Source organism: Anolis carolinensis, chromosome 1 (genome assembly GCF_035594765.1).
Source record: "Anolis carolinensis isolate JA03-04 chromosome 1, rAnoCar3.1.pri, whole genome shotgun sequence".
Classification (NCBI taxonomy): Eukaryota; Metazoa; Chordata; class Lepidosauria; order Squamata; family Dactyloidae; genus Anolis; species Anolis carolinensis.
Window position 1 is genome coordinate 92,662,145 of NC_085841.1, and position 17,713 is coordinate 92,679,857.

Below are 17,713 nucleotides of genomic sequence, written 5' to 3' on the forward strand. Positions count from 1 at the left end.
TAAAAAGGTAAAGGTTTCCCCTGATGTTAAGTCCAGTCATGTCTGACTCTGGGGGTTGGTGCTCATCTCCATTTCTAAGCCGAAGAGCCAGCATTGTCCGTAGACACCTCCAAGGTCATGTGGCCGGCATGACTGCATGGAGCGCCGTTACCTTCCCACTGGAGCGGTACCTATTGATCTACTCATATTGGCATGTTTTCGAACTGCTAGGTTGGCAGAAGCTGGAGCAACAGCGGGCACTCACTCCGCTCCCGGGATTTGAACCTGGGACCTTTCGGTCTGCAAGTTCAGCAGCTCAGTGCTTTAACACACTTCGCCATCGGGGCTCCTGCATTACATTACAGGCAGGGCCATTTACATATAATGCAGTTTCAAAATGCTGTTCAATTGCATTGAAGTACATTATATGACAGCATAGACTCATATAATCCAGTTCAGTACAGTTCCATTATATGGCATTATATAGATAGTGCCATGGTTCTAAGCTTACAGTACCTTAGAGCAGTGGTTCCCAACCCGTGGGCTGCCTGACAGGACACGCAAAAAAAGCAAGAGAGAGGAGAGTCCCCCAAAGTCATTATTATTAGCTCTCATTGCCACACATCAGTTGTAATGGGAAAGCAGCTCTTTGTAAGACCCTGTTTAGACCTTCAAAGTTGTTGTTGTTGTTGTTGTTGTTGTTGTTGTTATAATTATTAGCTGTTAGGAATGGTTTCTTGGGTATTGCACTCCACGATTTGCATTTTTTTCAACCTCAGCCCCCTCCCCTTCTTTTTTTTTTTTTTTACATGAGCGTTAACAAAATCCACGAACAATAACACAGCCTAACAAAAAAAATTCTTGCTGTTTTTTGTGTTAGGCCTATTTTTGAGGTGATTTGGGGTACTGATTCAGAAAATTGCATTGGATAGACCACATCAGCTTTAGATTATTAAATATGGTTTTCTGTGGGTGGGCAAATGGCAACTACTGGATGGCATATGTTCTGTATCAGAAGCTAGAGCTGATGTGGTCTATTCAATGCAATTCTCTGAATCAGCACCCCAAATAACCAAACCGAATCTAAAGTTGATCAAAAACTGATTTGTAACCCCTTTGGTACTAATCATCATCACCATCATCATTTAATTACTTATTAATCGCCCTCCATCCAAGATGCTCTAGGCGATTTACAAACTAAATTGTAAAGGATAAAAATACATACATACAAATATTGATAAAATTAACATAGATCAAAAGCTCTAGTAAAAAGCCAGGTATTGAGTGCTAGGGTAAAAGGCCCTAACTCATGCATGGCTCTCATATAGGGCGGCAAGGCATTCCATAAGGCAGGGGCAGAAATAGAAAAAGCTCTGCGTCTGGTCCTTTCCAAGTGCATTTCTCTAGGATCCGGTACATAAAGTAAGTCGCGTTGGGATGGTCGTTGTGACCTCCGACGATGGGAGAAGGAGAGACGATCCCTAAGGTACGATGGGCTCTGGCCGTAAAGAATTTTAAAGGTCAGAACTAGCTTCTTATATAAACCACGTTAATCAGTTGGAAGCCAATGCAAATGCTGCAGGACTGGTGTTATGTGGCATTTCATGGGTGTTCTTGTGAGTAGCCTGGCTGCCGCATTCTGAACAATACGGAGCTTTCGGGTCGTAGACATTGAAAGGCCAACATACAGGGCGTTGCAATAGTCCAGCCTAGACATGACCGTGGTGTGGATGACTGTTGCCAGAGCCTCATCAGATAGATAGGGTGCCAATTGCCTCGCTTGACGTAGATGGAAAAAGAACTGTTTGCTGGCAGAAGTGACCTGAGCTTCCATTGTCAGCTGCGAATCCAAGACGACACCCAGGCTCTTAACGGCAGGCGAAGGAGATAGGGCAGCACCATCGAAGGTGGGTAGCAAATGGGTCAAACCAGTCGAGCGGCCATGCCAGAGAATCTCAGTCTTCGCCGGGTTCACCTTCAGTCTACTAGCACGTAGCCAGTTTGACAGAGCCTCCAGGCATAGGGTGAAATTGTCTGGTATTGATGTTGCTCCAGGCTCCAGGCGCAGAAGGAGTTGGTGGAGAGTGGTCCCTGGTCAAGTGGTCCCTGGTCAAAAAAAGATTGGGAGCCACTGTCTTAGAGCACTGGTTCCCAGGCTCTACATATGCTCCCAGGGGCTCTGTATAGAACCATCCTTACTTGTAAAGTGCCGCAGGGTAGTTAGGCACATCAAACTCATTTGTAGTCATACCTCCACATTTATGGGGATAGGGTCAGACAACCCCCATGAAAGTAGAAAAAATGTGAATAAATAAACACTGTCTTTTTAACCCAAAAGAACACCTCTCTAGAAAATCTCTAAGGGCTCTTCTCCACTGGCTGCTAAATGCAATTTTTGGAATGGCAGATCGGGCCCATTTGGGATTCCCTGAACTGCTTCAAAGGCGGCAGGGAGTTCTGACTGCCCAACTATGCCAAACACATCTGAGTAGTCTATAATTTCAAACTGGTCAAATTAATACGTTTAACAGGTGTATATAGGTCAGAATGAGGCCATCTTATGCTGAGCAAAGCAAAAAGGAATTATATTCACATGTTCATCTAGATATTTGACAAAAAAAATCAACCCCAAAACCTGAATAATAAAAATTAAATAAATTTTATTTCTATCTCGCCACCATCTCTCCAAAGGGACTCAGGGTGCATATATAGACAATACATAAATATAAAATGACTAGCTGTGCCCGGCCACGCATTGCTGTGGTGAAGTACGGTGGTATGGGAAATAAATTATTAAGGAATTGGTGGTAGTTAAGGTAAAGGGTAAAGGTTTTCTCCTGACATTAAGTCCAGTTGTGTCCGACTGCACACTGAAGTGGATTATATGGCAGTGTGGAGTCAAGATAATCCAGTGCAAAGCAGATAATATAAGATTATAAATTTATTTATTTATTTATTTACAACATTTATACCCCGCCCTTCTCACCCGAGGGGACTCAGGGTTATATAGCTGTGTGGAAGGGCCTTGAGTCTACACTGCCATATAATCCAGTTAAAATCTGATAATCTGTATTTTATAGGCAGTGTGGAAGAGGCCTAAGTGAGGCCTAACTCTGCCTGTCCCCTGGGCTGAGTGGGTTGCTAGGAGACCAAGTGGGCAGAGCTTAGCCTTCTAACTGGCAGCAATTGGATAAAAACAGTTATTCCTCCCCCTCTAATTAGGACTTGATTTTTCTTTTCTTTTTGTTGTATGAACATAGAGGCATGGATGAGGGGTTGTGCTGCCAAGTTTAGTGTTTCTGGGATGTGTAGTTTTGTTGTTTTGTCCTAGGCCGAAATTTCATTACCCTTTTATATATATAGATAAAACCATAGAATCACACACATACATAATGACAATGTAAAACATTAGAAATACTAGCTGCAGATAAAACAAGTTGTTTCGATTGACACAGCCTAGTGTCAATTGAGTCCCCCTTCGAGAGTGAAAAGGGCGGGGTACAAGTACTGTAAATAAATAATAAATAAATAAGTTTGGGAATGGGGTGAAGAAAGGAACTGATGATTTGATACCCTCCAACAGTCCTGATTTAGCAGGGATTTCCAGATTAATTCTCCATCTTTCCACTTTTGAGCTGCTTTTAAAACAATCCAGTTTCTTTCTCCTCCCCACATTCCACTTTCATCCTGTTTACTTCCGTTGATGCAAACTGAATTATACAGAGCCAGAATTTCTGAGCCTTCATACTTGGAAAACCTTTACCTAAATGTATTGTCCTTTATGTAGCTTACATACAGAGGGCCTAATAACAAAAAGTTAGAGAATGGGGGGAAACCATTGTGATCCAATGGAGGATATTTGGAGGCTCACCTTAATTGCCTTTCATACTTGCATCTCATATATTTGCTTGTACCTTTGATGAAATGTCCATGAATTGATATAGTTTTCCTTCATCTGTGTTTTATTTTGTATTTTAAAGAAAAATCCACTCTATGCTTTATTCTCACTATAAAACATTCTGAAAGATTTTGGAAACAGCATTATTCTAAGTACTTTGATGTACACTTCTGTTGCTTGCATGGTCAGTAGCAGGTCAATAACATTTTATTTTGGTTGTTGCTGTGCATAAAGGGAAGTATGTAGGTAGGAAAGAGAGGGAGAATAATTCATTTTAAGTATACCTGGGATGTGAATTGATTTCACCGAACAGAAGAAGTGTGTGCATTTTGAATATGTATCATTTAAACCCAGTGCACACTTCTGCTGCTTCTTCTCTCCTTCCCACCTGGAACCTAATTGTCTTTTTCTTTCGCTTGGTACCACCATAAATCAGTTGCCATGGAAATTAACTCCATTCAAATGATAGCTTTTTCCATGGAGATGAAGTCAACAACCTTGTTCTCACATCTCTGGGAAGAGGAGGCATGGGAAAGGCAGTCATCTGCTTTGAGCCCACAAACCAGACAGCAGTGATGTGAGCTGTATTAATGGATTACAGACACAATGTGTATTACCATACCGCAGTCACAAAACATTGCAGGCCATGGAGGGGAGTATTATAAGCTTGCACAAATAGTCTACAGTCTTGCAAAGATTCACATGATTCTTCATTTATGCCAGTCCTTCTAGCATTTCCTGTATCAGAATTGTATACTCGAATAAATGCTAGTCTTATGTGCACCCCAGTAGCAACCCTGTTAATACTTTCCAATGTCACCAGCAATACCAGCTCCCACTGTAATATCAAACATCAAATATTATGCACAGTGAGGTCGAGCTGCAGCCTGGGTAGATTTATATTGATTGAATGTATGTTGAATTATATCCTTGTGCCCATACGATTTTTCCCTGCAGGTATAATATATATAGTACTGTAGGGGTCTTCTTCATTGTGTACTGCAATACATGAATATTTAGCACTCATGTGGCACTTTAGCATGTTGGAACTGCTTCTATTACATTATCTCAGTGTCAGTAATTCTTACAAAGCCTACGGAGTCTATAATTATTATCCTCATACTGCAGATGTGAAACCATAGCTGAAAGACATTGGCTTGATTTTGGCCACAAAATAAGTGCATACCAGGGTGAGTATTCAAACTGGTGTACTCCTAAATCATAATGCTTATTTTACTACTTCATGAAAGGGGAAACAACCCAGTAAATCCAAAATAACATAAAGCAGCAGATACTCTGCAGGTATAACTGGAAATACCATCAAAACCATCAATCAGTTTCTGATTATGGCAAACCTACATACCATGCACACAGAGGAGGCCAAATAATTCATGACAATTATAATGTGCCCGAAGCACACTCTCCTGCTCCACAATATTGTGCACAACACATTCAATCCACCAGTCCCAGTGCAAACCACAAGAAATCTGATAGTCACTATTCATTCCTTTAGTCAGCATTCACATCCCTTCATGATCTTTAAGGGCTCAGGACTGAGTCCAATCCACATGAGGCATAAGGTCCACAGTGACATAAAAGGATAAATGAAATCCCGTTGTAAAATCCCATTACAAGATTATCTTCAACTCAGCCATCTCCCCCTGCTAAGAATTCAGTTTACATGTCTCCGTTTTGTTCATAGGTGCTTTCAGACAATTTTTTGACTGTGTGTAGTCACCTTGAATAATTCCTGGAATTTTACACAAAGTCCACATATTATTGCCCTCCCTTCTGGTTCTGTTCCGCTTACAGGTGATATAGATAGTGTTTCTGATACTGTGGGCAAAATATTTCCAGCATAACTTAGTAATGAATACAGAAGACATTGGCTATAATTGAGTAGATTTGTATCTATCTATACATGGACTTACATTTGTGAGAAATAGAATTCAGCAGTTTCATAGTGTCTGTGTTTGACAAGGGGTTGCTGTAACATTACTATGAAGGAGGATTAAAGAAGTGACCATTGTGCATTGGGACTGAGGTACAATGAACCAATGTGCATCAGCAATCCTTAGTTGTTTTCTGGATAGGCATTGGTAGAACCCATCTCAGATACTAGATGTGTATCAGGACACACTAGGACAGTGATTCTCAACCTGTGGGTCCCCAGGTGTTTTGGCCTAAAACTCCCAGAAATCCCTGCCTGTTTACCAGATGTTAGGATTACTGAGAGTTGGAGGCCAAAAACATCTGGGAACCCCAGGTTGAGAACCACAGCTCTAGGAAGTGCCAGTGCACATTGATACAACCCAATGCATATTAGGGCACACTTGCTGGTGCTCTGAATATAGCCTATATGCTCATGTATAATCCTAGAAATATTTGACAAAAACTCACCCTTAAAAATCTTAATTGACTCAATGAGATTACAGAACTGTACCATCAGAAGAGGAACCATCCTCTTCTCTGAGTAGAGTGGCAAAAGGCATGAGCTTATTCATTCCTAGGTGAACCTAAAAGAAGCACAGACCTCCTCTTTTATCTCTGCCATTCTCTCTGCTATTCCTGGCTTTTTTGAATGCCTAGGTACAGAAATGGTGGCGGCAGCCAGGGGTGGCTGGCCCCTGAATCAAATTAATGCTTTCTTCTCTCCATTGAATGATCCCCAACTTATCCATGGGTAATATCAAAATTCATACTTTTGGCCCCCAAACATGCTTTCATTTTATACATGAGATCAGTTTATACTTGGGTATATAATCTACATCTTTGCAATTCACCAGGAAAGTTCCACAGTACTTCCTTTATGTAGCTAAGCATGCAGAAAGTTATGTCACATGGAGTATAATATAAAACTTTGTGGTTAAAAAAGTAAAAGACAGTAGAAACTGACTGTGTACCTCCATGACCCTACTACATACACAAGCTCACCATAAAAAGGAAACACCAAGCAGAGGAAACTTTTCCAAGGCTCTCTCCAACTACTTTGGGTTGGGGAAGGTATTAAATTATTCTACCAGGACAAAGCAACTGGAGCATTGCCAGTGATTCTTCTGTTCTAAGTGCTTGTTAACTATGCAAGGCACATACAACCTGCCCCACTCCAATCTGGCTCCAGGTTGAAGTTCACTGCTATCTATGCTGTGAGTTATTATAGTGAAGTATTACAGTGTGTCATTGTTTTTTTATTGTGTGTTGTGTGTGTACTTGATTTCCATTTTTGCCTACCTCCCCCAAAATATTATTTTAATTCATTGCAGTTCTTACCTTTTGCCTCTAGACTTACTGTTTTTAGATGTTACACACACTGAAAAGAAAATTAGAATAAACCAACTCATTTGAACCTCTTCCTCCAGTTTACAGTTTTTTAAACATCTTCTTCTGGCACAGAAACTGCTGATCCTGCTCTCCAGGGTATTCTGTTTTAGAGGGGGCTACTATGTCTGCATTTTAATTAAATAATCTTCCTTTTAAAATACTTAGTTCTACCCTTCCCCGAACTTCTCTGAAATTTGGCAGTCTTAATCCACTTAAAATGGCCTTCTGGGCCTATACATTTTGTTGATTTTGCCAAAATCCTCTTGTAATACTCAACACTAGCAAAGACCCATAGAGTTAATGGGTTTCGCCTAGATTTTGTAACGTCATTCAACAGCTGATTGAATTAATCTACTTCAACTGAAACTAACTGATAGGATTCAAGCTGTAGATACTAGTTGATTTCCCCATAATTATCAGTGGGAAAATAAACTAAGGTTCGGACTTTACAAAAGGAGATTGCTCTCTGAACTCAGGATATTGTGCCTCTGCTACATAAAGTTATACAATGTTGACTGTGATACTGAGTGCTGGAGCAGAATTTCAACCAAACCTTGTCTTTTGCTTATATTCTTAACTTGGAGTAAATGGTTCAGAACCTGCATAGGGATATGCATGTAACGTTCCATACAGGTGCCATGTCTCATCACCACCATCCCAAACCCTCCTTTTATCTGCTGCATAGCCCATCCCCAAGATGCCCATTTATGGATCAGTGGAAAATGCAGAGCTGGGTGGCAGACATTTTCTGTGAAGAACGATGTCCTGATAGTGCCAGATTTATCATTGTGCTTAAACACAGGACCCTGTGGGCGGGCGGGGGGGGGGGGGGCATCTTCCTGCCACTTTTTTTAAATTACAATGGATTTTGCTTATGTGGTACAATCATAAATTTGTAGGTCTTCTGTTTTAGATCAACTCCAGATATAATGATAGAGTTGATAGTCTATGGGAGTGTGCCACAAAGCAGGCAGTGTAGGCCTACCGGGCCTACCTCTTTCAGAGCCCTATTAAGGGGCATCATAACTAGCACAGGTTCATCCTAAATCCAGCACTGGGCATCCATGCTGTGGTTCCAGCTATAGTAGCATAGCTAAATGCTTCTCTGACATTTTTGATCTCCACTAGGTAAATGGACATGGTGTGGCAGGGACTGCAGCTTCTAAAAGGTGGATTTGGGGTGGTGATAATTGAGCTTTCAAGTAGAGGATTATGACCTCTGCAATTATAAAAATATGAACTACACAGATGTAAGTTGAATTTACTAATAGGATGCCAGGAATTTTAAAAAATGTCATCATAATCTGGAATATTATCTGCATTCATGAAATGAATGAATGTTATATCTTGGCAATAGCTAGTTTCTCCTACAGTTTTCCCACCACCCCCTGCAATGGTGTGTCTCATAGATGACCAAGTGGAGGAAAGCTAGTATTACCCAGCCTGAACACATGTTCTGTTTTGTCTTTCAAGAACAGCCTTAAGACACTATGGTAAGTAAATAAAAACTGCTTTACTTCAGCAAAACATGAAGCACAGTAAACTCAGTGAAATAATGGAAAAGAAAGCCAGGGAGTCTTACTTCAGACAAAGAAACAGGCATAAATCCAGATGCAGACTTGGAGCAGGCACACAGAGAGTGAAGGCATTAGAATCAGTTTGTTACCAGCAAGAGCTGGCTGCACCTGTATTGGCTTTTATAGCCCTGGGTCCCCACACAGTTGCTAGGGCAGTTCCTAGTTACTCAGCTGCATTTCTGGCTGCTAATCTAGCTGAACGATGTCTCTGCTCTGTTTCCTTTCGCCTCTCCTGGAATGAGGGTACTAGCAAAGTCTCCTCCTCAGACTCCAACCTGCCCTCAGATTCATGAACACTTTCCTGCTCCCCTTCCTCTTCTGAAGAAGAGGAAACCCTGACAACACATTAGAACCAGCAGCCATCTTTCTAATCATAGCTGCATATTTTGCAGTAGTCAACATCATAAAGAAGGTTGACATTTCTTGTTATTCACTACAACCTTTGTACAGTGGATAATCAAGGGATCTGTTGCCATTCCTCCCACAGCTGTTGAAAGTTGTATGGAAATTCTTCCATTAGCAGACCTTTTTTTGGGATAGGATCCAGGATTGGGAGACCATTCATGAAACTCAGAGAAGCTGTAAGAGCAATAGCTGTTGAGCCAGATATGAATCCACTGCCAGATGGTAATGGATCCATTGGCCACCCTCCCTCCCTCCATCTATCTATCTATCTATCTATCTATCTATCTATCTATCTATCTATCTATCTATCTGAAGCAAGTTCCAGAGTATTAAGTCTTTGTTTGTTTTTTAGAGTTGTGGATTATTTTAACCTTGTGCAAGCCAAGATGACCAAACTGAAACAATTGTACTTAGACCATATCATGAAAAGACATGACTCATTAGAAAAGACATAAATGCTTGGTAAGGTAGAAGGCAGCCAAAAAAGAGGAAGACTGCATTACAGATGGATATACTCAACCATGGAATCCATGGCCGTGAAACTTTAAGGTCTCTCATTTATAGAATCAAAGTCCCATGGGTCAAAGTCAACTTGACAGCAGCAAGCAACAAATTCAATGTTGAGAGATAAACCATGTACAATAAAAACACAATTTATCAATATAAATGAGCATCTTATACATTTTGAATTTTTGTATAGATTAGAGAATGATCATTTTATACAGATGTTTTTTTTTTTCCTAGTCATAGCATTCTTGATGAATATTCAGTACCTGGGGGCCGAGTGTGTCATTTCTAATTTTGAAAAGAACAAACTGAGTGAACTGGAGTTGTGCTAACATGAGATCCACTAACACAAAATCTCTCTTTTTAAGTGAATGTGTCCAAATGTGGGCTTTCAGAATGGGGAAATAGGGGCTAGGGCAAACTCCTTACTCTTACAAAAATTAATAAGGGGTTGCTATAGTTCCTCAAGTGCCCCATTGACCACTATGCATGAGGACTGTACCCCCCCGCCCCCCCCCCCCCCACTTCATATGGTGGGAGGCATCCTTGCAAAGGGAGCCTTTTGGGAGCAGTCATTTTCTTAGATGATGAGAAACTTCATCTCAGCCATTTTGTCCTAAAGCAGTGGTTCTCAACCTGGGGTCCCCAGATGTTTTTGGCCTTCAACTCCCAGAAATCCTAACAGCTGGTAAACTGGCTGAGATTTCTGGGAGTTGTAGGCTACAAACATCTGGGGACCCCAGGCTGAGAACCACTATTCTAAGGGCTAGGACTGGTTGGTGGACTATCTGTTGCTAAGAATACCCTGATCTGGGCCATTCCGATATTGTTGTTCATAATGATAATTCTCAATACATTATCTCCATGTATGCAAAACCCAAGCAATGTGGCACATCCTCAAAGACCACCGCATCTGATGGCTCCCTGAAAATACTGATAATATTGTGACAAATAATAGTAGACAAACAAGAATTTCAGGAATTTATTGAAAAGTTTTACTTGCAACAATTTCCAAAGCAAAAGTTTGTGAATTTGGTGGTATACAGCTGTAACACTAACTAGCACTTCATTTTCTTTCCACAACTTTCATTTCAGATGTAGTCAACTGAGGACAGTTCTTCATATCATCCAGAAGTATAAAAAGAGATCAACAAATTCTATGCTTTTTCATATTGGCGAACAGAAACAATATCACCAAAGGTGAGGGTCTGCAAATTGATCAAAAATAGAACAATTAGTATATGTACCACTGAATGCAACAAATATTGTGATTCTGTGAGTCTCCAATGAACCATTTTTGCAGAATTAAGAAATTGTTGGTGGGAAATGAAACTCGTTACAAACATATACAGTATTGTGCCAGTAAGGAAAGACTGCCAACATAGCAAACATTGCCAGTTGAAAATATATCAAGTCTCTACCATCCTAAGTTCTGCTTTACAGTCTTCAGCATGTGTTGGCTCATAGTAGGTTGGAATTTGTATATCTATTCTGACAAATCTAAAAAACTATCATAAGAATGCAGATAGACATAATATATTAATAGATTACAAAAGACTATTAATATGCAATATAATCTAAATCGACAATCTGTCTTACATATAATCATGCCAACAATGTGAGCTCTGGTTCAACTGTCAGCTCTGAAGCTCTTCTTTAGTATTAAAAATATTTTCAAGGCATCTATGTACTTTTATATCTCTCTGTTTATAAATATCTGTGTGTTTATAAAAAGGAAGATGAATTTGTACAATGTTGAATTTTCATTATTTTATCCTTGTATACATTGCACAATGTTTTTTTCCCTTTGTATAATATATTCTTATCAAAGGATTACAATTCATCATAGCATTCTGGTAGTATAGATTTAAAGTTTAGTGTGTTACCCATGAGGGAAAGGCACATATCATTCTTATCTATTACTGCTGTTGGTTTCTCAACTATATAACCAATATGAATTTTAATGCTGACTAAAATATGCAGTGTACATCTATGGGGAATGTTGCATTTCCTGAGATTTATAGACTGACTGTGGATTGTAATCATGAATGAAAGTCAAGTGACATGATAAAGGTCTGTGTTGTATACTCAAAGGCAATCAGTCCAGAAAGTGCAAATTAGGGGAGAAGTGCCCTTCACCATCTATTGAATTATCAGCATGCCAGATTATGAAACAATTAAATGCAAATTTTAGCTCTGATAGAAGACAGGCAACAAAAAACAAATTTATTGGAAACGAAGGAGTGAAAACATGCAGAAGAAGTCTTAGCTTCTTCAGGAATATGCTGAGAAATCTCATTTTGATGCCTAAAGAAGAGAGGGGTAACTTTGTTCTGCAAAGATAAGATTGGTGGGACAGTTTGAGATTGTTGACAGGAGAATGGCATTAAAACATCTCTAGCATAAACTACATTAGTATATAGTGTACTTAAAACATTCCCTGCTAAGATAGCTATATATCAGATTTTGTACTGCAACTCATCAGTTAAAATTATCGATCTAATTCAAGTTGCAAGCTCCAACTCAAATAGACTGGAATCAATGGGAACTTGGTTAATCAATACTTACATAAGTCCCTTGATTCTAGCAGTGACTGGAACTGGCTCTTGGAGTTGCTCTTTCTTACTATAAAACATGTTCTTCAGACATTTTAAATGTTCAGTGCAGTCAAAATGTTTGAGTCATAATAAGCTGAGGATTTAAAAATATGTGTCTGTAAGAAACCATACTTTACTTACCATGACCATTTTTCCATCTTTAATTTCTCTAACAAAGTTTGTTTCTTTGCCATCCCACTTCTGCACATGGACTAATTTATCTCCATCCATGGACACCACAGACTGTGAGCACAAAAACACACACATCAGAGACTTCACATCAGATTTTACGTCATGTCAAAGAAAATTATACAAATAATTCTGAGTACAATCTAGGGAATTAATAATTTTTCTTTACATTTCTGAAATATGAAATGTTTGGATTACTAAACTAGTGAATTTGATAGATATATATTTAAAACAGGCAAACTCTAAAAGCTCATATAAACACCTCAGAGCTTTGAATAGTTACATTTTGGACTATGGCTCACAGAATCTCCCAACTAACATAGATGGTTGGGGAGTGTCTATGAGATGTGCACAAAAAGGCACTAAATTGATTCTTATCTGCGTTGCTAGAGAAAATAAACTTACATTTATCATTTATATGATTTGATGTTTGACCTCATGCAGGGACATTTGAAACATTTTTAACAAACTAGATTCCATGTTTAGGGCAAATCTTTCACTTCCAGAGGGCATCTGTGCTACAGAGTTATAGCATTATAATTCCAGGTAAATTATCATGGCTCCACCCTCTGAAATTATGGATTTGAGGTTTGGTGAAGAACTTAGAATGCTCACCTGGAAAGCCCTAGATTTCAGAGGACCAGTAGTTCTCTAGTACATAATATTAAGTACTTCACCAGACTCTGCATCCCAGGTGGAATCATGGCAATTAAAGTACAACTGGGTGTGGCAGACACAGTCAAAGTTAAGCAGCTAAATAATCAGTTGAAGTTCTTCAAACACATGAAGTTCCTCAAACATGGGTTGTAGTTAGGGCAGAAACCTTTCTGGAAAAGTACTGAGACCCACTGTTACCCAGAAAATATGACACACTTCCAGCAATAATAATGAGACCAAGGTTATGTCTAAGATGAACTATAGATAGGCCTTCCATACTCAGACGCCTTTGATCTACAGAGAGAGTTAAGATATGGCAATTGTGAGAGGATTTAGAGAAGATGAGAAAAATGCAGAATAGATAATTTGCATTTGCATGTTCAAAGCATTTGTTTAGAACAGAGTCCCATTGGACTAAATTGCTCTCCCAGGATTCTCAGATAAGAATTCTGCCTCCTGCCATGGTATTTTCCTTCAGTCTCCTAATTTAGCTAGTAGCTATTGCTTGAGTATGTTTTGATGTATTATATTTTTTATGATTTTATGTTTATATGTTTTAAATGTATTTATGTGATTGTATTTTATTATGTATTGCTGGGCTTGGTCCCCATGTGAGCCGCCCCAAGTCCCTTCAAGGAAATGGGCCAGGATATAAGAATAAGAATAAAGTTATTATTGTTGTGGTTGTTGTTGTTGTTTTTGTTGTTATTATTAACTCCTGGCATCAGGGTCCATGGTATTTATAGAGGTTTGGTTCCAGGACCCCCGTAGATACCAAAACCCATGGATACTGAAGTCCCATTATATACAATGGCATATTCAAATGACAAATCAAAGTTTCCCGTGGTTGGGTGGTTGAATCTGAGGGTGCAGAATCTGTGGATATGAAGGATCGATTGTATAGGCATCTAATGGGGTGGCATAGTTACTAAAACCATGAAAATGCAGCAAAAATGACTTTTCAAGTTCTTTTTAATGCTCAAACTTTGAGGACTGAAAGAAAATGTCCTCGAGGAGCAAAATATTGATGAGAGGAGAAGCTCTAATATTGCCCCTCCCAATTCAACATCACAACTCAGAGTGGCTAAAAAATCCATTTAAAAAAAAACCCTCTATTTTATTATTTGAACTTTCTGAGTAAACTGTCATCACTTAATATCAGTCAGTGTTTCCATTTGACTGATAAAATAGTTTCCTTCTTGTGAATGATTAAAAGGAAAGATGAATTTAAAATAAAGATAAAAGAACACTTGCAATGGTATGAACCATTTCTTCCTTACTTTGCAGTTCCTATCATCTGCTGTACATTCATCAAATTCTTCTCCCAGCTTGAAACTGATTTCTGTGTTCTTGAAGGTGCTCTGGGTCTTGATCACCACTTTGTCTCCCTCCTGGCTGATGATCACCGTTGGTTTGGTGACATTTCCCACTTGGCGGGTAGCATAGCCAACACCTAAAAAAAACATTTTAACACTTTTTAAAAAAGTGTATAACAGATCCTTAATTCTAAAAATAAAATCAATATTTCTTCAAATGTTCCCACTAAGATACAATGTTTTCTTCTGCTTATTCATTTCATTTGTATCCTGTTGTGCCATAGGTATGTTCAAGACAGTCAAAAAAATCAGTACTGTAGAAAATATGACAATGAGTTAATTTAAAATGACTGTAACAAAGATTGCACTGCAATCTTTTGTTTGGTCATATATGGGACAATATCCTTGACTTACTTAGAAGTAAATCTGCAAACTATTTGTTATTGTTTTGTGTTTCCAAGTCCTTTCCAACATCTAGCAATTCTAAGGCAAACCTATCATGGGGTTGTCTTGGCAAGATTTGTTCAGCGGGATTTGCCTTTGCCTCCCTCTGGGGCAGAGAGTATGTGTCTTGCCCACAATCATCCAATGTGTTTTCTTGGCTCAATGGAGATTTGAATTCTGGTTTCCAAAGTTGTAATCCAATACTCAAATCACAACACTACATTGACAATCTCTGCAATGAATTTCCCACCTTTCAACTAATAATAAGCTTTGCTATGTATACAGAAATTCCTTGTTTTCTGATATTGCTTTCTTAACTTACCAAATTGCAATAATGAGGATAAAGTGCTGCATATAATTTGCCTCATGTACATTGGTAGTATCGTTTAGCATACATAGATGACATGTTTGCTCTGTCTAATCCAAATTTACTTTTCTTAATATGTCATATGTCCATTATTTTCCATACATAATGGTGCTGACATTTACAGACTGGTGCAGCACACTTTCTCCTTCCTCTCAGCCAGTTTCCACATTTGCCTACAAAATCCTCTCCCTATGCAATTTCTGTCTGATCCAGCGAGAGAGCATTTCCTTTTCCTTTTAGTTATACTGAGGTACTTAAAAGTTACAAGCCCTAAGGTTAAGTCGTTTTCAACTAAATATTTTAATGGAATTTTAAAGTAAATGTTTGCATAGGATCTTAGTACTATTGCATTCTGATTCCTGAAAATGTTTATTTAATTTGTACTATCTTATGCCATGAATGTACTCATAAGTACATTCATAGCGCTATCCTAAATATATTCACTTCAAAGCCAGCTTCTTAACCATAATAAAACTTGCTTTCTAGTATGCATGCCCAAGGTTCTCAGTTCTTAGTAAGTCATACAACTTTTAATAAACTGGGAGACTGCCAATGAGTATCAGATGAATAGTGGAGACTAGAGTTTAAATCCCCATTCACCCATGAAAACCCACTGGGTGACCCTGAGCAAATCATACACTCTCAGTTGCAGAAAACCCCATGGTAGGTTTGCCTTAGGGTTGCGATAAGTTGGAAATGATTTGAAAGCACGCAATAATAACAATTGTCAAAATCAATTCTGTGTATTTCTTGCCTAAGAAAATCCTAGGAAATCCTGGGGAGCTGTAAATAGAAATACAGAATGACATGCACACACATTCCTCTCATTATGCATCAGCATCAATCCAAGCATTAAGGATATAAATTAATTCATAAATATTGTCTCTACTCATTACTGTTTTAATGGTTTATTTTTTAAAAGTCAGTCTGTCCTTGCTGAAACCAGTTACTCCTTTGCAAAATCCCAAACTCTATGGCCCTTAAAGAGAGGAGCTCCGGTGGCGAAGTGTGTTAAAGCACTGAGCTGCTGAACTTGCAGACCGAAAGGTCACAGGTTCAAATCCCGGGAGCGGAGTGAGCGCCCGCTGTTAGCTCCAGCTTCTGCCAACCTAGCAGTTCGAAAACATGCCAATATGAGTAGATCAATAGATACCGCTCCGGCGGGAAGGTAACGGCGCTCCATGCAGTCATGCCAGCCACATGACCTTGGAGGTGTCTATGGACAACGCCAGCTCTTCGGCTTAGAAATGGAGATGAGCACCAACCCCCAGAGTCAGACATGACTGGACTTAACATCAGGGGAAAACCTTTACCTTTACTATGGCCCTTAAAACTACTAAAGAGAAATGATCAAGGTTCTACCAATGAAAACATGATTTCAGGGTTGTTGTATGTTTTCCAGGCTGTATAGCCATGTTCCAGTAGTATTCTCTCCTGATATTTCACCCACATATATGGCAGGCCTCCTCAGAGGTTGTGAGGTATGGAGAAATCCTCAGAGATTGTGAGGTATGTTTCTCCATACCTCACAACCTCTGAGGATGCCTGCCATAGATTTGGGCGAAATGTCAGAAGAGAATACTTCTGGAAAATGGCCATACAGCCTGGAAAACATACAACACTGTGATCCCGGCCATGAAAGCCTCCGACAACACAAAGGATGATTTTACACAGCCTTTTTTTGTACATACCCAGTGCCTTCATGTATTCATCAAAGTTCTGGCTGTCAATCAGCTTCCAAGTAGCACAGAATGCCTCAACCATTTTAGCTGTTGGAGAAGACAAATGGTTGGTCCAAAACTGGTGGGAGAGCAGCTGACTCCTAAGGCTGTGTTAAAATCCTCCACCTTCACTCCAGCAAAATCCCTTCTTGAGTGAGAGAAGAGGCATGTAACCCTGGAAATATCTGGAGTTACAGACTCCTCCCAGGGCCTCCAATTGCTTCTTTGAGTCAAAAGAAGGGAGATGTGTGTGGGGGGAGAGGAAGGTTTTCAGTTTGCTGATTGGATCAGGCCACCAGGTCAACTGAGTTGGTTGGTCTCCCTATTCTGTCCAAAATTTAGGGGAGGGAGAAGAGCAATCTTTTCTGTGGGAGAGGGGGATGTGAAAATGTGTGAGGGTCTTTTGAGTCCTGTTTGAAAACTTGGCAAAGGACATTGCCGCCTCAAAGGGAGACACACACAATAAGACATTCAGACTTGTTTCCGCCAAAAGCTCTACACTGGTGACACTTTCTTTAAAAAAAAAAAAGACACTGAACTCTTATCCTCCAACTGAGACAAGTGTTAACCCTTTGTCCCTCCCTCAAAGCAGAAGTGCATTCAAGAAAAAAAAGGGGGGGGAGTATTCCCGACTCCCACCACTCCCCTCACCAAAAGGAGGATGGAAAAGATCAATAGTTAGTTATGCACACTGAATCTTTGATGTTTATTGCGACACTCTTTCCCCATGGAATA

General features: G+C 39.5%; 1 protein-coding gene across 1 annotated transcript; it reads right to left on the minus strand.

The window, feature by feature from the left end:
- Positions 1 to 10,655: 10,655 nt before the first annotated feature.
- On the minus strand, positions 10,656 to 17,275 carry fabp7 (fatty acid binding protein 7). The gene is made up of 4 exons (XM_003215562.4): positions 16,949 to 17,275; positions 14,411 to 14,583; positions 12,426 to 12,527; positions 10,656 to 10,895 (listed from the first exon to the last, which is right to left on the minus strand). The coding sequence occupies exons 1-4, from the start codon at positions 17,019 to 17,021 to the stop codon at positions 10,845 to 10,847; spliced, it is 399 nt and encodes a 132-aa protein (XP_003215610.1). The 5' UTR covers positions 17,022 to 17,275; the 3' UTR covers positions 10,656 to 10,844.
- Positions 17,276 to 17,713: the final 438 nt, after the last annotated feature.

Excerpts from the sequence above, each read along its gene's own strand:
- fabp7 (XM_003215562.4), bottom strand. The coding sequence starts at position 17,021 with ATGGTTGAGGCATTCTGTGCTACTTGGAAGCTGATTGACAGCCAGAAC. Across the intron at positions 14,584-16,948 it reads TGAATACATGAAGGCACTGG|GTGTTGGCTATGCTACCCGC; the intron begins GTATGTACAAAA and ends TGTTTTTTTTAG. Across the intron at positions 10,896-12,425 it reads AAGATGGAAAAATGGTCATG|ACCCTCACCTTTGGTGATAT; the intron begins GTAAGTAAAGTA and ends ATCAATTTGCAG.